The sequence below is a fragment of the Haliotis cracherodii genome, unplaced genomic scaffold (genome assembly GCF_022045235.1).
Source record: "Haliotis cracherodii isolate W230 unplaced genomic scaffold, xgHalCrac1.p SCAF_2, whole genome shotgun sequence".
Taxonomy (NCBI): Eukaryota; Metazoa; Mollusca; class Gastropoda; order Lepetellida; family Haliotidae; genus Haliotis; species Haliotis cracherodii.
Genome location: NW_027266275.1, coordinates 1,823,949 through 1,846,881, shown reverse-complemented (window position 1 = coordinate 1,846,881; position 22,933 = coordinate 1,823,949). Strand labels below are relative to the sequence as shown.

General features: G+C 40.3%; 1 protein-coding gene across 1 annotated transcript in view; it reads left to right on the top strand.

Annotated features, from left to right (window-relative positions):
- Positions 1 to 22,933, top strand: part of LOC139469398 (uncharacterized) — a 103,270-nt gene that overhangs the window by 39,511 nt on the left and 40,826 nt on the right. Inside the window, exons 27-31 of the mRNA XM_071251562.1 lie at positions 675 to 903; positions 4,669 to 4,824; positions 4,929 to 5,087; positions 5,622 to 5,789; positions 9,195 to 9,284. Coding sequence (XP_071107663.1) covers positions 675 to 903; positions 4,669 to 4,824; positions 4,929 to 5,087; positions 5,622 to 5,789; positions 9,195 to 9,284 — 802 coding nt within the window. The remainder of the gene's footprint in view (positions 1 to 674; positions 904 to 4,668; positions 4,825 to 4,928; positions 5,088 to 5,621; positions 5,790 to 9,194; positions 9,285 to 22,933) is intronic.

The following is a 22,933-nucleotide window of genomic DNA, read 5'->3' as shown; positions in this document are numbered from 1 at the left end:
TTAATCATAAATGTTGGATAAAGACGTTCGTCTCATTGGCGCCATTATGAATCGTATCAGTCATATATTGAAAACATTGTACAATAAGGAATAAGTATGTTTTACTCTAAGGTCACATTGCAGAACATTCAAACGTTCTATGCATATTGGTTCAGTACACTAATGCTATCATGGTGTACAATGTGGAGTACATGTTCACTACACTGATGCTATCACACTGTACAATGTGATGTACATGTTCAGTACACTAATGCTATCACGGTGTACATTGTGAAGTACATGTTCAGTACACTGATGCTATCACAGTGTACAATGTGGAGGACATGTTCAGTACACTGATGCTATCACGGTGTACAATGTAGAGTAAATGTTCAGTACACTGATGCTATCACGGTGTACAATGTGGAGTGCATGTTCAGTACACTGATGCTATCACGATGTACAATGTGGAGTACATGTTCAGTACACTAATGCTATCACGGTGTATGATGTGGAGTACATGTTCAGTACACTGATGCTATCACGGTGTACAGTGTGAAGTACATGTTCAGTACACTGATGCTATCACACTGTACAATGCGGAGTACATGTTCAGTACACTGATGCTATCACGGTGTACGATGTGAAGTACATGTCCAGTACAGTGATGCTATCAAACCATGCCTCCTTTTCAGCACAAGGTGGAACTGACACTCAAACTGGAGAATAACGATGGCCGGAACGCAGCCCTGGAACTTTGCGCCGACACCATCAACCTGCAGAAGAAGGTGTTGTTTGGTCTGGTAGCCGGAGGATGTAACTTCACTGTGCAGGACAGTTCCACGGGCGTTAATCTCACTCGGTCCGGACAATCCTGCAGTGTGGGATACCAGCTGAGGGACGTCGGGGGAAACAAGAAGTGTTGTAAGTTGCTGGTTTACTGGACTTTTAGGTGGCGGGTGTATGTACTGTCTGCTTGTTGTCGGTTTCTTGTCTGTTGTCTTCTGCTGTCCTTCCAAAGAAAACGTAAAGATATTTTCACTTCGCAAAGTATGCCATAGTCTGTTACAAGCTACTAGAACAGACCATAATATTTTACAGTGACATATTTTAACAATAAAAAACTATAACTATTGCATAATGAAGACTTTGTGGAATGTGTTTCTTCATATTTTATGAGTGTAGGTAAGTATTGTTGATAATAGCAATAGTTTCATAAATTGCGTTAAAGCTCACTCACTCAGTCTTTTATTATGCCCTTTCTCTTCACAAGTCAATAAGGAATAAAACATCACCACCATGTGTAGATCCGCGGCGTATTCCAAAGTTCTGATGCAGTACATGACAATTAAGATGACAGATTGATCTGACTTTGCATTACATTGCTCGTTTGATGATGCCGTGATAAAACATTTCAGTAAATGACATAAGTAAAATGACAGACAATGGAATCCTTTATGGTTCTTCTGTGTGAATCCGATTTTTCAGTTGAGGACTATGACTAAGACTTAAGATAAAATATGTTCTTTGAGGGAGATTCGCATCTTGTAAGTTTATTCTTGATTAGACCTTGCACTTTGACCATGTCTAATTTTATTCTCGCTATCCTAAGTTCACCTGCTCGTTCCCACCCAGGATGAAACCTGAACTTGTTCAAGAGGTTTGAAACTGACTGTCCCCGCAGCTATAGTGAAAACCCTGTTCGGCCATATGTTAAACACGTTATGAAAGTTGATTGGTGTTTAGTTGTTTTGATTGTTTCGTTACTGGTCGTTTTAAAAAACAATTTCTTCAATACGTAAACGTGTGGCATTTGTATTTAAACCATAGCCACTCAAACTGATTGTTGACTTGAACTATGAAACTTCGCACGCTTGTTTCACCAAACCATGAGTCCTCAATGGCCCCTGAGTAAACTATATTGAAAACATGATTTGGACATTTCCAGCCATATTTGTTAAGATGTAAAGAAAGTTGGCATGTGTGCAGGCCTCAGCACATCTGTTCCATTTTTGGAAAAAAAATCAACTTGATTTGACCTTTGCGGTTTGTCCATACCCCATAACCCATAACCCTCTCAAAATGCATTTTGTGCAGAACTTGTTTTATATTTGTTATTTTCTTCTCTTTATTTTATGTAGACATTGTGTGGATGCTGGCATCAATGCTGACAGTAGCTTTTGTTAAAGGCTGCTTTGCTGACATTTATCATTTTTTAAAATTATTTGTATAATGGTTAGCATGCAATATATGTAATTCGTATTTCATTAATCACTTTCCCTCACATAATCATTCACAGACTCGTGAAGATCCGGTGTAGAATATATCTTCAGCAAGCCATGCTTGCCACAAGTGGCGACTATGCTTGTCGTAAGAGGCGACTAACTGGATCTGATGGTCAGGCTCGCTGACTTGGTTGATGAATGTCGTTGTATCTCAATTACGTGGATCGATGCTAATGATATCAATTACTGGATTGTCTATTGCAGACTCGATTATTTACAGACCGCCGTCATATCGCTGGAATATTGCTGAGTGCGGCGTCAGACAACAAACACTCAATCATACCATGTACAAGGGGAGGGGGAATAACAATACATGTACATCCCAAAAGGTTGACCTCACTGACTGAGTGAGTGAGTATGGTTTTACGCCACTTTTAGCAATATTCCAGCAATATCACGGCGGGGGACACCAGAAATGGGCTTCACGCATTGTACCCATGGCGGGAATCGAACCCGGGTCTTCGGCGTGACGAGCTAACGCTTTAACCACCAGGCTACCCGACCGTCCCTTGACCTCATTGAGCAAATCTATACTGCAATTCTGAATGTGTCAGCTTTTGTTAAATGTAATGAAGTTTGTATTCTGTCACAAGTTTGCATGTTGCAGTGCTGTACAGGTATCTTCTATGTTCACAGTCAGACAGATTCGTCTGCACGCAACACCAGATGTGGTTTCATGTTTGAATATTAGCTCGTCACGCCGAAGACCCGGGTTCGATTCCCGACATAGGTACAATGTGTGAAGCCCATTTCTGGTGTCCCCCGCCGTGATATTGCTGGAATATTGCTAAAAGCGGCGTAAAACCTCACTCACTGTTTGACTGAGCACGTACAATGTATCTACATTTATTACCCATGTAGATACAGGTGGTTAGATACAAAATCCGTATGTCACACGTGTGCCGTAAAGCGTGACCTCGTTTTACTCGTTTTGATTGGATAACCGTGACCTCTGTCACACCGAATCTACTTTTTTCATTCATAAACAAATCGCGAGACGTCATTCGCTTTCTCAACTACAAAGCAGAATTAAAGGAATCTCACGAAAGTGAGAGACATTTACACACACTTTATTAACCAAACAAGATCGTCATACGCATTAAATTATTTTTGCATTCTATATTAGTTATGCATAGATCTACTGCATGCAGACATCGAGCCATAGCCATATGCTCTGTCTACCGATGGATCGAAGGTCCGAATGAGCCCGACACACCCGACCACTTTCAGTTTTGTTTCACGTTAAAGGTTGAGCGTGGTGAAATGAAGTCAGTTTAAACTATCTGGACAGCTGTCTAGACTAACGTTCGATGCCCCGGTTATACAATCAGTGTCCCAATTCGGAGTGTATTTTGTGACATTGCCTCCGAAGGTGTTTGTTCAAGATTGAGTCAAGATTTGTCCACGGTAAGGTCGTCGACACCTCAAATTCCTGGCAGCAAGACGACGACGCACTGTACGGTCACTGATGTGTCTTCCACGGAGACCAATGGTTGCATTTGCTGGTGACCTGGCAGACGTGAAGCGATTTCCGAGGTGGCCGTTAACGATTTGACGATCTTGTCTCTGTGACGTCACAGGCGGTGCACCTTGTCGAGGACGGTCCCTTACGCTGCCTGTGGTTCTCAACCGCTCATGTAATCTCGATATTGTCGTTTGATGGCAGTGGAAATGAGCAGCAACTTGTTCTTAGGTACGACCAGCATTTAACATCCCCATTGCTTCATTACGCTGATCTTGCGTTAACCGCGGCATTGTGTCGGCAAGTGATGGCAAAATGTCATGGTGTGCATTTATAGGGCCTACCTTTGAGGTTTGCACATGCATCATGCCTTTCACAAAATGTGCATCGATAGCAGCATTCCCAGTGGTGTGTTGCGTTTGGGTGATTGGCTTCGTTTCCAGAAACAGTTTTTGTTTGCAACCCGTCTGACATGTTTACAGTAATAACCAACAATGGACAGTGTCAACAAGGTAAAATGTAAACGGACCTCATATGTTCTTAAAAAATTATATCTTAAAATTGGGTATGCGTTTCTAATGCCTCTCAGTATATATATATTCTCTCTGTATGTTCACAGTCAGCTAGATCTGTCAACACTCTACAACAGGTTTGGTTTCGTGTTTATGTTATAAGTCTTATGCGAAAATACTCAAATATAGATATTGTTGCATGTTTCTGTGCTTTAGATACATATCCACAGTGCCATTGCAGTTTGGTCTGTTTACGAAAGAAAGTTGTTATGTATTTACACTTAATACATATTTGACGTGGGTAATAAAGATAATACAACACTCATTCTCGTAGGATACAATTTTTACGAAACTCATAGGCGTGAATGAGTGAAATAATCTCTCTGTATGTTCAAAGTCAGCTAGATCTCCATGTGTATATATGTTTCAGTACCATGCCCCTACGGATACTCGTCCTCTCCTAGTGGAGGTTGTGTTGAATGCCCTGACGGTCAGTATCAGCACCAGTCCGGACAATCCTCTTGTGGGAACTGTGGAGACAATATGTACTCATTGACCCCGCGGTCCAGCAGAGCAAGATGTGTCAGTAAGTGTATTTTGAATACGTCAACACAAGTAGTTATGAGGCTAGGGTAAGAGCGATGTGTGTATGTGTTCAAGTTATGTAATAGTGGGAGTGTATTGTTTCAGGTGAGTGTCGACCTGGGTTTCGGTCTTCAACAGGACAACAACCATGCGACAAGTGCCCTGTCAACCATTACTGGGTGAACTCTTCCCACTGTGAGCCTTGCCCAGATGATGGCTCAACTCTTGATGTAGAGGGATCCACGAACATCTCTGCATGTAGAGGTGAGTACCTGGTCTTCCTCACGTTTGGCGTTTCTGGGTATGTTGAGGTGGATAATCAGTATTCCATGTTTGACTATGCACCATAGTGTTCTCTCTCTGTTTCAGCACCATATCCTACTAATCAGTATTACATCAGAGACCCCATAGTGTTACCTCTCTCTGTTTCAGCACCATGTCCTATTTGTCAGTATTCCATGTGAGACTCCATAGTGTCCTCTCTCTGTTTCAGCATCATGTCCTAATGGTCAGTATTCCATGTTTGACTCCATAGTGTTCTCTCTCTGTTTCAGCAGCATGTCCTATTTGTCAGTATTCCATGTGAGACTCCATAGTGTCCTCTCTCTGTTTCAGCATCATGTCCTAATGGTCAGTATTCCATGTGAGACTCCACAGTGTTCTCTCTCTGTTTCAGCATCATGTCCTATTGGTCGGTATTCCATGTGTGACTCCATAGTGTTCTCTCTCTGTTTCAGCACCATGTCCTATTGGTCAGTATCCCATGTGTGACTCCATAGTGTTCTCTCTCTGTTTCAGCATCATGTCCTATTGGTCAGTATTCAGTGACCGGTTACTTCCCGTGTACACCGTGTCCTCTCCATTTCTACCAAGACTCCACGGCACAGGATCACTGCAAGGAGTGCAACACAGACCAGATCACAGAACAAACAGGCTCAACGAATTCAAGCAACTGTAAACCTGGAAGTAAGACAATTCCCGAACTGATCCTAACGACATTTTGCCTATGTTTGTTTCTTTTGTGGATCATGATCAAGCCATTGTTATATAGATTGATGGCCACGATATACAAATCCGACAGTTTTGGTGAATGGAAGGGCCCCTTGTTTTCTTGCAATGAACCAATTAGTCATAAAATAATAATACACAAATAATACGACAAAATATTTATACGTGAAGACGATGCTTGGCCAGTCGCGAGAAAAGACTCAGACGTTTAAAACACCTGCACTAACCTGTCTTCTTTTTGTGAACAATGGCGTTTTTTTAATTGACCACGGGTGCAACTCGAGAAGACCTTTTGGTGGTTTTGGTGACGATCAAGGGTGAGGTGAAACGATATGATAAGATAGGATAAAGGCACGTATAGGGTGTCAGTTGATTTGTTCAAAAGTCATATGTGAAGATGCCAATAAACATTTAAATCCCCTTCATATAGTTTAGTGACCTTTCGTGTAGATTTCCGTGGTCGCACGGCCATACTCGTGGACCAGAAAGTACCATATGCTTGTTGACATTTTGCATCGAGAATAGCTCCCTTCCTCAGACAGAGGGCATTGTTTATCTACCACTACCTGTACAGATAAGGCCACTTGGCATCTTGCCCAGAATCTAGGAAACGCTCTTCCAGCTGTGATATTATGCAGGTACACTGACGAGAGATGCATCCGGACCCTCCTCCCCTCCTTAACAGATATGTGCTACTCAAAGGCCTTGACGGATTAACTATAGTAATATAAAATAAACCGAAGTGTTTTTATTTAATGTAATTAATTCTACAATACCATTCGAGTATCCTTTTCATTCTAATGTTGTCTATGCGTGTGTGTGTGTGTGTGTGTGTGTGTGTGTGTGTGTGTGTGTGTGTGTGTGTGTGTGTGTGTGTGTGTGTGTGTGTGTGTGTGTGTGTGTGTGTGTGTGTGTATGTGTGTGTGTGTGTGTGTGTGTGTGTGTGTGTGTGGCTGCTTCTCCGGACTGATGTTCATTAATAGTGCTAGCACACCGAGATACCATGCCGTACGCATTGTTTTACATGAATACCCAACTCAGACACTGAATGACTCCAAGCCAACATCTCCTTGCATTGTTTCCTTGCCCTTAATGCCGAGCGCAAAGCACGGTTACAACGAGTACCATCTTTTAACGTCTTTTGGTGTGACGCGACTGGGGATCGAACACGGTCCTTCCGCTCTCGGGCGGTGTTGTCTAGGTTGGGACAAAGTGGTTGTTCTTTTTTCACCTACTGCAAAGAGGATGCATCAAACCAGTACCATCAACATCACATAGTGTTACACTGATGGGAAACCTCATTGTGATACTATAAGGAAATTATACCTGAGGTGACATTTGTGAAAGGCATCCCTTCCAATCTACAGGATTAAAATGATGTTCTGGTGTCCAAATCTAAATATTATAAATACATCAACGGTTTACACGTACCTCCCATGACAAACAAATGTATATTTATGTTCAGCTATTGCAAAACCTTTTTCCGAGTGACATTGCAGTGAACACTTATCATGTGACCCCATTCAATTCTCCAGTCGATAGGTACAGGATAGGTGGACATATTTGCCAGGCGCATGTACCCAAAAGACACTGGCGAATTTTCCATTGATCTGTGAAGAGGAAGTTTACATATTCTATGGAATCTAACTGTAGTCCTGAGGCCTTACATAAGTGAAAAGGACCGACTACAGTCTCACCTTTCAACAATGACTCAAAAGAAACCCGTCAATACACACCCGATTTGACCCGAAACAACAGCCATGTAAAAGTGCTGTTTCAACCAATTAGCGCTAAGATGAATGACAACTGTCACCCACATCACACCACTTCATCAGCAGCTAAGGCAAACCGCAATACAAGCAAAAACTTCAATAGTGATAGTTTTGATAGCATAGACAGCGACTCTTCTGAAGACACAAGGCGCCATGTCATGGCTACTGCTTGTGCCGATTCTGGAGACTTGATAGACAATGTACTAGACCTGCATGATCCTATCAAGATGTGCACCAAGAATAAATGCAAGTCGTTAAAAACACGTACGGGGTATGACGAGGACAGCGACGACAATGAAGACGTGCAGGATTCAAACTTCACACAACCTCACTGGAAATAAATGGCAAGGTCGGCCTGTAATGCGTATGTGTGTATTAAATGTAGCTACAAACGATCCATGTTGGCATATGGAACCAAAAGTAGAAGACAAATTATGTTACAAGAAGTGAACCAGATATAATGTTTCAAAAGGACATGTCTGGATTCTTCTGGGATATATATTTCTACGAACTGTTCTCTCAAACTTTCCTAATGAAGCGTGAAACTTTAAAAATATTTGTTTTAAAACTTGTGCTATGAATGAAACTACTTCCATAATGGGACACATATTTAGTTGTTATGTGTTTTCTACAATTCATAGTTGTTTTGAAGTACTCAATCACATGTCATTTTCGTTCCTTTTTCATAAAATACATTTTCTAACTGAGTTAGAGAGAGAAACTATTTATTAACACTACGCTATTGCTCTCTATGTTTTCTCGAGAAAATTGTTGTTGGTACTTGTTAGACATTAGTTTTCGGTTGAAATATTAAACCAAACTGGTATTTCGAGGCAAAATGCGATACACCTTCTGAATACGTACAAACGTAATAGCAGGTCGTGTTGTCCGACGGGTTAAAGCTGTTTGCTCGGTTAGCCACTCATTCAGGTCTGTCAGGTTACATTTAATTCAGTGAATGCATCTTCCATTCATACAGTGGGTGCTATATCCTATATGGAAGATTATGTGTTTGGGGCATTTGCCTGTTTCCTTAATATATATATTATTCTGTCAATATTTTCAGTGAAAATGAGCACCGTGAAAATAGTTTTCTACTATTTCCGTCAATAAATATAATCTACTTAAATATGTGTACGCTCGATGGCAAACATGATTTTATCTCCCGAAAATGAATAGAGGACAGGCTAGCGCGCGGCTGTTTCAAACGTCTAAGTCATTCCTATCGACTGACCGAGCAACGCCTTCACGTATACCAGAATACGTTTTATATGTAAGATGCTGATGATTTGTTTTACGTATTGTTTCATTGCACGAACACAAAGAGGGACACACTGCCAACATGTTCTGTCAGTCGCTATGTACACTTTGTCCTTCCTTTTGCTTATCCATCCATACCATAACTCGATACCCTTTTGCATGTCGGTAACTACAAATGTGTCTGTTAATTTTGATAATATCTTTATACAAACATACATATAGTTATAGTTATACATATAATTCTGTATAACTATACAAAATGTAATTATATATATTTTTATCTATCTCATCATTCATTCACTGTAACTGTTGTCCATATATGCACGTATAGACACAACGATATGTGAAGATATCTGTCCGGCCAATGTCTCTTCGTCGTGTTCTTTCATCTCCCATCGACTGGTGTGCACCTGTAAAGTAGGTAAGTTACACCCGCGTGGCCGTGTGTCTGCCATAGAATTGTGTGTAGCTATAAACGAAATGATGCTCCTGTGTATTCTATTATCTGCCATAGAATTGTGTGTAGCTATAAACGAGGTGATGCACCTGTGTTTTCTATCATCTGCCACAGAATCGTGTGTAGCTATAAACGAGGAGATGCATCTGTGTGTTCTATTATCTGCCATAGAATCGTGTGTAGCTATAAACGAGGTGATGCACCTGTGTTTTCTATCATCTGCCACAGAATCGTGTGTAGCTATAAACGAGGTGATGCAGCTGTGTGTCCTATTATCTGCCATAGAATCGTGTGTAGCTATAAACGAGGTGATGCATCTGTGTTTTCTATCATCTGCCACAGAATCGTGTGTAGCTATAAACGAGGAGATGCATCTGTGTGTTCTATTATCTGCCATAGAATCGTGTGTAGCTATAAACGAGGTGATGCACCTGTGTTTTCTATCATCTGCCACAGAATCGTGTGTAGCTATAAACGAGGTGATGCAGCTGTGTGTCCTATTATCTGCCATAGAATCGTGTGTAGCTATAAACGAGGTGATGCATCTGTGTTTTCTATCATCTGCCACAGAATCGTGTGTAGCTATAAACGAGGTGATGCACCTGTGTGTCCTATCATCTGCCACAGAATCGTGTGTAGCTATAAACGAGGTGATGATCCTGTGTTTTCTATCATCTGCGACAGAATCGTGTGTAGCTATAAACGAGGTGATGCATCTGTGTGTCCTATTATCTGCCATAGAATCGTGTGTAGCTATAAACGAGGTGATGCTCCTGTGTGTCCGTGTGTCTGCCATAGAATCGTGTGTAGCTATAAACGAGGTGATGCACCTGTGTTTTCTATCATCTGCCACAGAATCGTGTGTAGCTATAAAGGAGGTGATGCACCTGTGTGTCCTATTATCTGCCATAGAATCGTGTGTAGCTATAAAGTAGGTGATGCTCCTGTGTGTCCGTGTGTCTGCCATAGAATTGTGTGTAGCTATAAACGAGGTGATGCAGCTGTGTGTCCTATTATCTGCCATAGAATCGTGTGTAGCTATAAACGAGGTGATGCATCTGTGTTTTCTATCATCTGCCACAGAATCGTGTGTAGCTATAAACGAGGAGATGCATCTGTGTGTTCTATTATCTGCCATAGAATCGTGTGTAGCTATAAACGAGGTGATGCACCTGTGTTTTCTATCATCTGCCACAGAATCGTGTGTAGCTATAAACGAGGTGATGCAGCTGTGTGTCCTATTATCTGCCATAGAATCGTGTGTAGCTATAAACGAGGTGATGCATCTGTGTTTTCTATCATCTGCCACAGAATCGTGTGTAGCTATAAACGAGGTGATGCACCTGTGTGTCCTATCATCTGCCACAGAATCGTGTGTAGCTATAAACGAGGTGATGATCCTGTGTTTTCTATCATCTGCGACAGAATCGTGTGTAGCTATAAACGAGGTGATGCATCTGTGTGTCCTATTATCTGCCATAGAATCGTGTGTAGCTATAAACGAGGTGATGCTCCTGTGTGTCCGTGTGTCTGCCATAGAATCGTGTGTAGCTATAAACGAGGTGATGCACCTGTGTTTTCTATCATCTGCCACAGAATCGTGTGTAGCTATAAAGGAGGTGATGCACCTGTGTGTCCTATTATCTGCCATAGAATCGTGTGTAGCTATAAAGTAGGTGATGCTCCTGTGTGTCCGTGTGTCTGCCATAGAATTGTGTGTAGCTATAAACGAGGTGATGCACCTGTGTTTTCTATCATCTGCCACAGAATCGTGTGTAGCTATAAAGGAGGTGATGCATCTGTGTGTCCTATTATCTGCCACAGAATCGTGTGTAGCTATAAACGAGGTGATGCACCTGTGTGTCCTATTATCTGCCATAGAATCGTGTGTAGCTATAAACGAGGTGATGCTCCTGTGTGTCCGTGTGTCTGCCATAGAATTGTGTGTAGCTATAAACGAGGTGATGCACCTGTGTTTTCTATCATCTGCCACAGAATCGTGTGTAGCTATAAAGTAGGTGATGCTCCTGTGTGTCCGTGTGTCTGCCATAGAATTGTGTGTAGCTATAAACGAGGTGATGCACCTGTGTTTTCTATCATCTGCCACAGAATCGTGTGTAGCTATAAAGGAGGTGATGCATCTGTGTGTCCTATTATCTGCCACAGAATCGTGTGTAGCTATAAACGAGGTGATGCTCCTGTGTGTCCGTGTGTCTGCCATAGAATCGTGTGTAGCTATAAACGAGGTGATGCACCTCTGTTTTCTATCATCTGCCATAGAATCGTGTGTAGCTATAAACGAGGTGATGCACCTGTGTGTCCTATTATCTGCCATAGAATCGTTTGTAGCTATAAACGAGGTGATGCACCTGTGTTTTCTATCATCTGCCACAGAATCGTGTGTAGCTATAAAAGAGGTGATGCACCTGTGTGTCCTATTATCTGCCATAGAATTGTGTGTAGCTATAAACGAGGTGATGCACCTGTGTTTTCTATCATCTGCCACAGAATCGTGTGTAGCTATAAACGAGGTGATGCAGCTGTGTGTCCTATTATCTGCCATAGAATCGTGTGTAGCTATAAACGAGGTGATGCATCTTTGTTTTCTATTATCTGCCATAGAATCGTGTGTAGCTATAAACGAGGTGATGCACCTGTGTTTTCTATTATCTGCCATAGAATCGTGTGTAGCTATAAACGAGGTGATGCATCTGTGTTTTATATTATCTGCCATAGAATCGTGTGTAGCTATAAACGAGGTGATGCATCTGTGTGTCCTATTATCTGCCATAGAATCGTGTGTAGCTATAAACGAGGTGATGCACCTGTGTTTTCTATTATCTGCCATAGAATTGTGTGTAGCTATAAACTAGGTGATGCACCTGTGTGTCCTATTATCTGCCATAGAATCGTGTGTAGCTATAAACGAGGTGATGCACCTGTGTTTTCTATTATCTGCCATAGAATCGTGTGCATTGATAAATCTGATGATACACCTGTGTTTTCTACTATGTACCAATATTATCATGTGTAGCTATAAACAACAAGGTGATATACTTTTAAATTAATGTGACAAACCGCTTTCCTTTATATGAAATCTGAGCTACAGATAGAGTCATTTGCACGATTCATTGCACGATGTTGATCACTATCAAATAGGGATGATACCAGGTGTTCACGACAAATTATATAGGATCAAATACTGGCAACAGTAAGCAGTAATAGGCCCTAAATTACATGTCAGTGCAATCACGAATGTCCAGAATTAAAACACTGTCAATAAGGTACAGCAATTCCTCTACAAACTGTTACCTCTAACGAAATTTCTAGGACAAGGTTGTCACTTCCAGTGTCAAGACCACCACCACCAACAACAACAACACAAGGAGTGAACTCTAATTTACAAAGGCGAATACCACGCAGACCGTCAAAAGAAAATCTAGGGAAACATAGCAATTGACCTTTAACGAGCGTTTCATTCATTTTCTGCCACTTACAATCACCATTGCCAATAACGAAATCCAACGCTACATAACAATCGTAGATATCTACTTAAAATTTGTGCGAGAGGGTATTTTATCTTTGAACCAAATAAAGGTAAGGCACGCTGTTCTTCAATAACGACCTGCTATGCATTTAATCTGTTCACCTATTAGTCCCTGGACAAAATATGAATCATTCAGACACTGTACCCTCCAGCAATAATGTCTGGTCAATATGCATTGCATTAAGGCATTATTCCCTGGCACATTGGGCCCCGGACAATGTGTGGCACTGAGACAATGTAACCTGCAATATCAGTCCCTGGACAATGTGTGTGGCAGAGTTGGGTTAAACGCCTCAAGTTAGTGTCCTTCAATTTGGTATGACAATACACACACTGGAATGTCCCATCATATGCTACAGTGCCATGTGCGTACACAGGTAGGCAGCCTTTGCACATGGTACATTGCCATGGAGGCAATGGCAATTCTGGTGATGAAGAAGGTACTTCAACCGAACGAGCTCCAGATCCAAGTTCTCCATGTTGTCATAGAATGCAGTATTAGTGGCTTCGCTCTTTTTTGGAGAGGAGTGGATCGAAAAGTCCAATGTTTTGATTGGCCATAACTCTGCACGCTGATTGGTCCAGACCTCTGCACGTTGATTGGTCCATTTCGGTGGCGCCCAATGTTATGATTGATCCATAACTCTTTACACTGATTGGTTCTTTTTCTTGAGTGGCGATTGGTGCATTTTGACCAATGGGAAAGTTGGAAGTCTTGTCTATAAATACAATAAGCACACGTTCTTCAGGCTACCATTTTGCATCATGGCTGACAAGCAAGAATATAGTGGTGTCGTAGTGGTAGAACATCTAGCCAAACTTATATTTTGGAATTTAACCAAGGCTACTTGGAAGACGTTCCACAACACATCCCGGTCAACAGATGCTTATTCGACAGTGTACTTCATGACATCAGCCAAGATGTGTCTGACCAGGATTGGTATTTGTATCCACCACCCAGCTTTGGAGTCTCCTTTACAGAGTCCATTTCGCCATATTGAAGATCTCCAAAGCCAAGATATCTTGCATGCTGTGGAAAATGTCCAGCATTCCAAAAAGACCTTGCAGTCGATGATGCAATGGAAGTGAACATATTACATGTAGAAGATCCAAACCGAGCAGGATCAGGCAGGATCATCATCATCATCATCATCATCATCATCATCACCAGCAGCATCATCAGCATCATCATCACAGTCTTCACGGACTGGAGTGACAAGGCATCGATGACCTGGGGTCACTGGTTCTTGACACACTTTTCATTGACGGTCTTCTGAGCACACATGTTGGCCCATGGGTGTAGACAAGACATTGACACGCTGAAAACAGGTCAGACAGTTGTGAAAAACTTGATAGGCACTAGGTCCTCCCTCTGGGGGTGTCTGGACATGATTGGTGTAACAGCGCTGATTTCGGAACCATCCTTTACATGACAAACAAAAAATAGCACGATCTTCCTTTGGTCCACAAGGTGTTGATTGGTGGCATGCATTTCAGCGGTCTGGCTTGGTGCGGGGTTGTCCTTCATAACCACGGTCACAGTTCTCACGGTAATAGCTAGAACCACAAAAGGATGTCATGGCAGTGACCACATCAAAGTGGTCTTGATGATGGTATAAATGCAAAATGGTGGTGCCAGATGGAGCCTCATCACTCTTGTACAACAGTCTGTAGAAAATATCTTGACTGTAGATTTTCAGCTGATAGTTCCTTTTGGCCAAGGCACGGCCCACATGTTCTTGGGTGTCCTGGCCCTGACAGTGGCCTTCGGGGATGCCAAGGTGCCGAAACAATTTCTGTGATAGTTTTCTTTGAACATCAGCTCGATCCGTTCTTCTCCTCAGTCTCATTCTCTGCACTGACCATTCTTTGGTAAGTGGTTTGGTCTTCTTTGCATAATGTTGTGCCACAACTATGGCCCTTGCCAAACATGATTGATCTTTGTTCTTGATCCGTACAATGCACTTTTTGTGGTCTAAAATGCCTGTAGTTCTGTTCACAGGGTGTGTCGGAACGTCTTCCAGGTTGCCTTGGTTAAATTCCAAAATATAAGTTTGGCTAGATGTTGTTAACCGTCTGGCTGAGGCACCACAATCAAGCTTTACGGTTCACTCTGCTTGCCAGCCATGATTCAAAGTGATAGCCTGAAGAATGTGTGCTTTGATTAATAGACAAGACTTCCAACTTCACAATTGGTCAAAATGCACCAATCACCACTCAAGAAAAAGAACCAAGCAGCGTGCAGAGTTATCAAAACATTGGGGCAGCACCCGAGTTGTGCTTTCTCTCCCATTGGAAATATATATTTTACTATGTAAAAGAAACACAAGACTCGAGGCAGGAAATCCTGGGCCCAGACCAGGAACCGAAACGGACCAATCAGCGTTCAGAGTTATGAACCAATCAAAACAATGGGCGCCACTGAAAGGGACCAATCATCGTGCAGAGGTCTGGACCGATAAGCGTTCAGAGTTATGACCAATCTAGACATTGGGCATTTCGATCCACACCTCTCCCATAAAAAGAGCGAAGCCACTCACACTGCATTCTATGACAACATGGAGAACTTGGATCTGGAGCTCGTTCGGTTGAAGTACCTTCTTCATCACCAGAATTGCCATTGCCTCCATGGCAATGTACCATGTGCAAAGGCTGCCTACCTGTGTACGCACATGGCACTGTAGCATATGATGGGACATTCCAGTGTGTGTATTGTCATACTAAACTGAAGGACACTCACGTGAGGCGATTAACCCACGCCAGCAAGTGTCCAGTCGGAAGAAAGATGGCGTCCCATCCGTGCCAGTGCTGTAGAGCAAATATGTGGCTGAGGTAGTCTCACGATCCAATGGCCCTTCCCAGCCCCACCCAACTCTCCCGAAAGAACACTTTAATCATTGCAAAAAAAGAAAAAAAAGAAAAAGAACTCCACCCTCCCCCGCCATCCTGGATGCGCACGCTTCCCGGAACCGGAAGTATCGCCATCTTGGATGATTACCAGCATACCACTTCCGGTTGCCAGCCTAGCGCCTTTGTTCTAGGGTACCTTACAATACGACTCCTGGACAATAAGTGTGGCACTGAAACACTATTCCCCGCGATATTACACTGCAAAAACAATCCATCTATATAAGCTTGTATATGCTTTGGAATGATGATATTTCCAAAGCATATACAAGATTGGAATGATGATATATACAAAAATATACAAACTTGTATATGGTGTATCCAAATTTGTTTTCTTTGTATATATTGGTAAAGGGAGATAATTGTTATGTATTTGTGTATAAGTATTATATATGTGCAAATTGAAGTGTTTTAAGTTGAGCACTGTGTCTCTTTGTATATGTTGGTAAAGGAGGATAATTGCTATGTATTGTTCTATAATTGTTTTGTGTGTGCAAAAGAGTATCAGCAAGTTACAAAAAACTGATATAGTGTTGTGTAACATTACTGGAATGTTTAATTAGTACTCCACACTGTTAGCGGGAGTACATACTCTCCTTGCAAGGATATTGACGGGTAAGCGATTGAGGCGTCTGGTACTTTTCCTGGCGCGGTGCTTGGTATGTGAGTAGACTTTATGGTCAAATGCACAGAGAGGATAAGCTGTCGGGGGTGACTGCATTGACGGTGACTTCTGTTTTGAAAGTGTTGAAATCAATTTGTGCTGAGCTTGGATTTGTTTGTACGGGGAGGCCGCGATTTGATCTGTAACATGCTCTCGTGCACATGGCAGATTAGCCAACAGAGTGGATTGCACAGAGGATGAAAACTATTTTATTATCAATTTAGAAATTGTTAATACTCCAATAATGACCTTTTTTATGATAAAGTTTTCTTTTATAAGTAAATGAGATGTTTTACAGTTGTTCAGGTGAAAATGCTATGAATGTTTATTCAGCGTCCGAAAACCCATAGGGGGGATATATGTTGTATTAATGTCTTATGTTTTACAAAAGATAAGTAAGTACAAAGGTACCCTTTTCTCAATATGCTTCAACATGGGAAAAGGGACATTGCACGTTTGTGGCGTCCACTAATGCCTACATCCACTATTGCCTTCGGTCTACAATAAACAAAGTCATGCACCAGTGATTTTCATCGACACCTGCTGCCAGTGCATCATTTCTGCATCATTGCATTAGTTCTTATAGTATACACCAGCAGATATTTGATGATTTCAAAGAAATTTCAAAGAGTTCATTCCTAGCATGGGTATGTTGTTTTCATTGTGTAGACATTATTCCACACTGCTTTATTTTTTTGTAGGCAATAGTAACTGTAGGCATTAGTGGCTGAAACCCAGGTGGCCGGGTGCGCAGAAAGTATTCCCGATTTTTTAAAAGTACTGATTTAACTCCGAAATTGTACATCCGCCATCTTTGTTTATTTGACTTTTGCCACTGTTACATTTGTTGGTATGAATATTGTCCAAACGGCACAAAATTGCTGCCATCTGCAGTTCCGTCGACTCGCAGTTCTTTGGTCGTACTGTAAAAAAACTGTATGCCGTCTTCGTCAAAGTTACTTTCCTCGGAGGGCATCAACTGAACTATCTTTAATGCGTCCTCGTACCTCTGTTTCTCCTGGACGGGAAGGTTGCGATGGCGTATCCCGAGGACTCGGTTACGACTCTTCTGAAGAAAAACAACAGCTTTATTTACAATTGCATTTCAAATTTATAATGCATATGCATGTATATCCATGTATATGCTCATGAGCAAAGGAGGAAAATATGTGAAAATCAAATTTATTCCGATAACCCTTAAGCAACGTGTCAGTATTATAGCTTGATGTATTAGAACAACACTATTTGTGAATGCCAGGTAGTGTTGTGTATGCTTAGCCTTTTTGAAGATTCACTCTTTGTAATTCGACATCAAACGGATTACATCACACTCTAAGTAAACAATCTCATTTAACCCTTAATTAGTTAATTAATCTAGTTAACCTGCAGTATACTGTATCACTTAGTATTGCCTTAACGAGGAGTAATCCCTTGTCAGTTGTTGGTGAGTGATCAATTAATGTCTGGAGAAATGGATTAGCCTTACTCACAATATATTAATATTTCACACTGCAACAGAAGAGATTATCGATCATTATGCCTTTATAAGAAAGTGAGAAAGATAAAGATTGAATGATACATAACGGGCCGTGCCTGCATTATATAGCCTGCAAGAATCGTCACTGTAAACTAATAGAGGATTAATTTCTATTTTACAGAATATTCAACTGCTAAGTTTATGAAAAAAGTGTGAAGTAGCATTAGATATGTTTGGGATTACAGTTTTCAATTAACTGTATAATGTACCTTGCTGTCTTTGAGAGAGTCAGTGTCTGTAGAGCTGGCTTGGTCTAATTGATTTTCACTCCCTGGAACACAAATATTGTTTACTAGCATTGTATTGTGAGCAGCCGGATGCGTAAATAATATGTAATATATTTCCGTATTATATTTTATAGTACTTGTTGTTTTAATATTGTTAACAACAGAGAGAACGAAGATTTTTTTGAAAAACCACAACAGCATGCATATGTTCAGGCAAAAGGAAACTTGATAAATATTCATTTTGCTTAATTTCTACCTTGGAAAAATTATTTGGCGCTCTGAAAGCTTGACACTGTATAATTTGGCACGCGCATGGTTGGATGCATACCAAATGTTTAATTCTCGCAAATTAAGACACCAGCGGCGGTATAGCAGCATATATCTAATGTCATTCAATACAGAATAATACATCAAGATGGCAGTTTCAAAGTTAAGATTAAGTATTTCTGAAGATATGGAAATTAAATCTTGATAACTGTTTTTAATCTTTCATCTTTTGGGAAAATAATAGTGGAACTGGTTGAGTGACTGACGTATTCTACATTGAAAGTGACAGATACGTGATTTACATCATTAAAATTTCAAGTGATACTGTGATACAATTATAAGTGAGGGTTGTGATTTTTTTAGGAACGAAGTCAGTATTTGGGGATTTAACTTGCGCTTTCCGACATTATGCGTATTTCGCACACGATTAAGGAAATAATGTACAAATGCAATCCTAAATCACCCGACTAAGTACACAGTTTGTTGAATGCTATTTCGTGAATACACAAATTGCATAACACATTCCCTGAGGACAAACCCAAATGGCCCGTCTCTTTGTGACAGGTATTAATTAGAGAATGTATTGCCACCACATTATGGCCCGGCACTTTTATGACATGTAATGAACCTAGTCGGTCCCTGGGTCTGTAACAACAACATTGGTCTTATAAAATCAAAGTAGCATAAATGTTACGTAATTCGTATTCAAAAAGTGACTGAAAAAATATAACATGAATATAATTGCCCTTTTGGGGATCATATAATATTGGGAAAATATACTTAAAAGTACATGATTAAAGAACTTCAGAATCAACTGTTGCTTGTATTTATGACCGACTTCACACAAACTGAATAATTAAACATATCTTTATATAGCTATAATTACATGCATGACACCTACATTATCACGAAATAATAATGTTGGTCGTGTTTGTTAATTTGTACATTTCGTTGTTATTGGTATCCTGAAGATGTAATTATACACGTGTTCTGATATTATTTGACGTAGAATACATGAACTGGTTGAGTGACTTTCGTCCATCAGTGTGAAAGGATTTCCCACACATATACCCTAAATCCTTTGTCAAACAGAAAGAAGTCATATAGATATCATATCTAACTGGTTCTAAAAGTTCACTGTCAATCTCCTCTGATAACAAACTGTTATATTTAATATCCCCAAGCACCAATACCCAGTATGCTCATGGAGTAATTATCAGAAACCTGAATAATATCCTGTCTACATTGTCACACCCGGTGATTGTTAAGACATTCAGACAATATGGCAGTCTGTATTCATTTCTTATATCCCAAAAGTCCCCACCAAGCTTCCTATATACAAATTGTATTAAATAACACATATATACATTAAAACAGAACAAAAACGACTGGTCAACAGTTTGGTGCGGTCGATGGAAAGGTGTTCAATTACTAAGAAAAGCTATTTAACTGTTTAATACTTAATACGTATCTTAAAATATGAATTAATTCTTAAGTTATAACATTAGTGCAAATTCACCCGAACGTAGGATGTACTGATTTCAAAATAGCTAAATTGACCAATTGTTTCCCATAAACCACTGAATATAAACTCACTTAGCCTTTAGAATAGAAAGGCGAATCGTTTCTTAATATATTGTCTTTTAAGCCGATGGAAGTTTAAATCACTACAACCGAGTCCGAGGCGATAAATATTTATGTGACACTGTCCAAGTTTAATAATCCTCTATATCAGATGACTATTCCAATTATTAATGGTATCAGGTAGGAATAACTTGGCATAGCATTCTGTTCTACAACATATAGCCTGTATATTGGTTCGATTTCTATAAATGTAATTACTAACAGCAAAGATGTTTTCCATCTTGTAAAAAGGTGTAATGACTGTGTTAGTTTCTCTATAAATTTTCTCGTGGCCTGTACCCCTTATCGCCGCACAAATAGTCCGTATAGTCCGTAGTGAGTGAGTGAGTGAGTGAGTGAGTGAAAATTTAACGTCTCATCGGCATTATTTCAGCGTCCGAAATGAATCTTAGTGTAAACATTCTAGGATTAATTATTGTTCTTGGTAAAATTATCCCAAATATGGGCATTACATGCTTGTTCATAACGATTCATGTGAAAGGAGTTATTTAACAGAGTAAGTGAGTATGGTTCATGGCGGTGGACACCAGAAAGGTATCTAAGACTTCTAAGGCAATTAATCATAGGGATTTCCTTTTTAACTCGTCAATATCAGAATCTGACTGAAATATTATTCCCAAAGTCATAAATGTTAATTCCCTTCATTTTAAGATTAGGTTTTGTACTTGGGAAGACTTTAATTTAACGTGAAATAGAAAGGTTTCTGTTTTCTCTGGATTCAATTTTACTTGCTTTCATCCATTTGGTTATTTTCTCCAAATCAGCATCAATATTTTACGCAGTAGTATTTGGAATTGTCCATTTGAGGAATTGTCTGGACCCCACCGCAAACACAGTAAACAGAAATTCCAATGTGAATAATATGTACAATAGTTTGTTGGCTCGACATGCAAGACTCCATAATTTTAGTTTAGGGTAAAAGTCCTAGTAATATTACATTATATTTAAAACAAATCATTAATGTATTTGACATGGAAGACGAAGCGTCACACATTGTATTTTATAATAATGCATCATTTTGAATGCTTTAAAACCTGTTTAAACAAATACTGGATTTGATGTTGTCATATAGTGAATCAATATGTGTCTAGTCTTCCAAATGTTCTATTGCGAACACATATAGTGTCAGCGCTCATGATCGCCATATCTATGAATGAATGAAAATATCATCATTAATAAACTCACCTGAGCTCACTGTGTGTTCTGAAGACAAATCGCTGTAAGGCAACATGCACGGCTTCGTTGACGTTCAGCCTCAAATGTACGATCTGTGATTGTGCGTGTTTACTTACTTACTTACTTTGGAGATTTAACGTGCGCTTTCCGACTGATGCGTATTTCGCACACGGGCCCGGCCAGGCCATTTAATGTGTTTTCGAAAGGGGCGAAGGTGGTCTGTGCAACCCAAGAGGGGGCTTTAGGGGTTTCTTACATATAATTTGGGAATTTTGAGATTTGGAATAGATACCGATGGGGTTGGGGGGAGGAGAACTAAGGGAGCTGGGTATGGTGGATGTTTGTTTGTTTATGTGATTTTGATTTGGTAGGTTATTATGTTTTTAGATGTGTTTTATTAGTTCCGTTTTGATTAAGAATACGCCTAAGGCCTTGAAGTTTTCTAGTTTATTTTGTGGGTTAAGTATTGCTTCTAGAATGAGAGCCTTGTTTAGATTGAGGGTGGTTTGTAATGCGGTTCGATGTGTGAGGTAGTGTGTGCAGTGGATGAGTGCGTGTTTCTTGTTGTTTGCAGTGTGGGCAGTTACCTGTAGTGTGTGTGTGTTTTTTTAGGTGGTTATTTAGGTTGGTGTGTCCTGTTTGGAGTTTAGTGATTAATCTGTCGATTTTTTTTGATGGATGGAAAATTTTTGGTTTGGTTAGTGGTTTGCTGAGCACTTTTTTGATTTGGCTATTTGAGTTTAGATATAGGTTATGCCATTTTTTTGGTGATTTTTTGCTTGTTTACACTTTTAATTTCTGATTTTGAGATGGGTAAGTTTAAGCTTATTTCTGGGATTTTGAGGGATAGTTTAGCTGCTTTATCGGCGTTTTCATTACCGTATATTCCTACGTGGGCGGGTATCCACAAGAAGGTTTGCCTGCCTTAGTTAGGTCGTTGGAGCTTTTAAGTATTTGATTTATTAATTTAGGTCGGTTTTTGGTATTTTTGTTTTGGAGGGCTTGCAGTCCACTTAGGGAGTCGTTAAGTATTAGGATTTCTTTTTTGGTTTTTGGATTCTTGATTGTGGAGGGCTGAGGCCATGCCCATTAGTTCTGCCGTGAATATTGATTGGTTATTTGGGAGTCAGAAGGATTGTGTGGTTTTAGTTGGTTGTGTGGTATGGACTCCGAAACCTGTGTGTTTGGAGGTCGGATCTGAGGATCCGTCCGTGTAAATGTGACACCAATTTGGCCAATTTTTGTGTATGTATGCTAGTGTGGTAGTTTTAGCTATGTTTGGGTCGGTTTGTTTGTTTATTTGGCTAGCTAGTGTTGTGTCTATTTTGGGTATTTTAAGTTTAGGGTTGAAGATATTTGATTGTTTGCAGTTTTGTTTAAGATTTTTAATTTGGTGTTCGTTTAGGTAGTTTGTTTTGTGCGTGTTTAATGTTCGAATGCATTTATACGACAGGCGTTCGATAATTTATTAAATTTCCACTAATTCATAAATCATATTGAGTTGCCCGCCTCTTCTCCAGTTGCTCACACTCTCAACTGATGTAGCTCTTTGGTTAACTGGAGTCCGGATGTAACTAATTACAAACTCTGTTCTAATTATGCTAATCGAGGAAGTGCATTATACTGGATGACAAACTTAGTAAT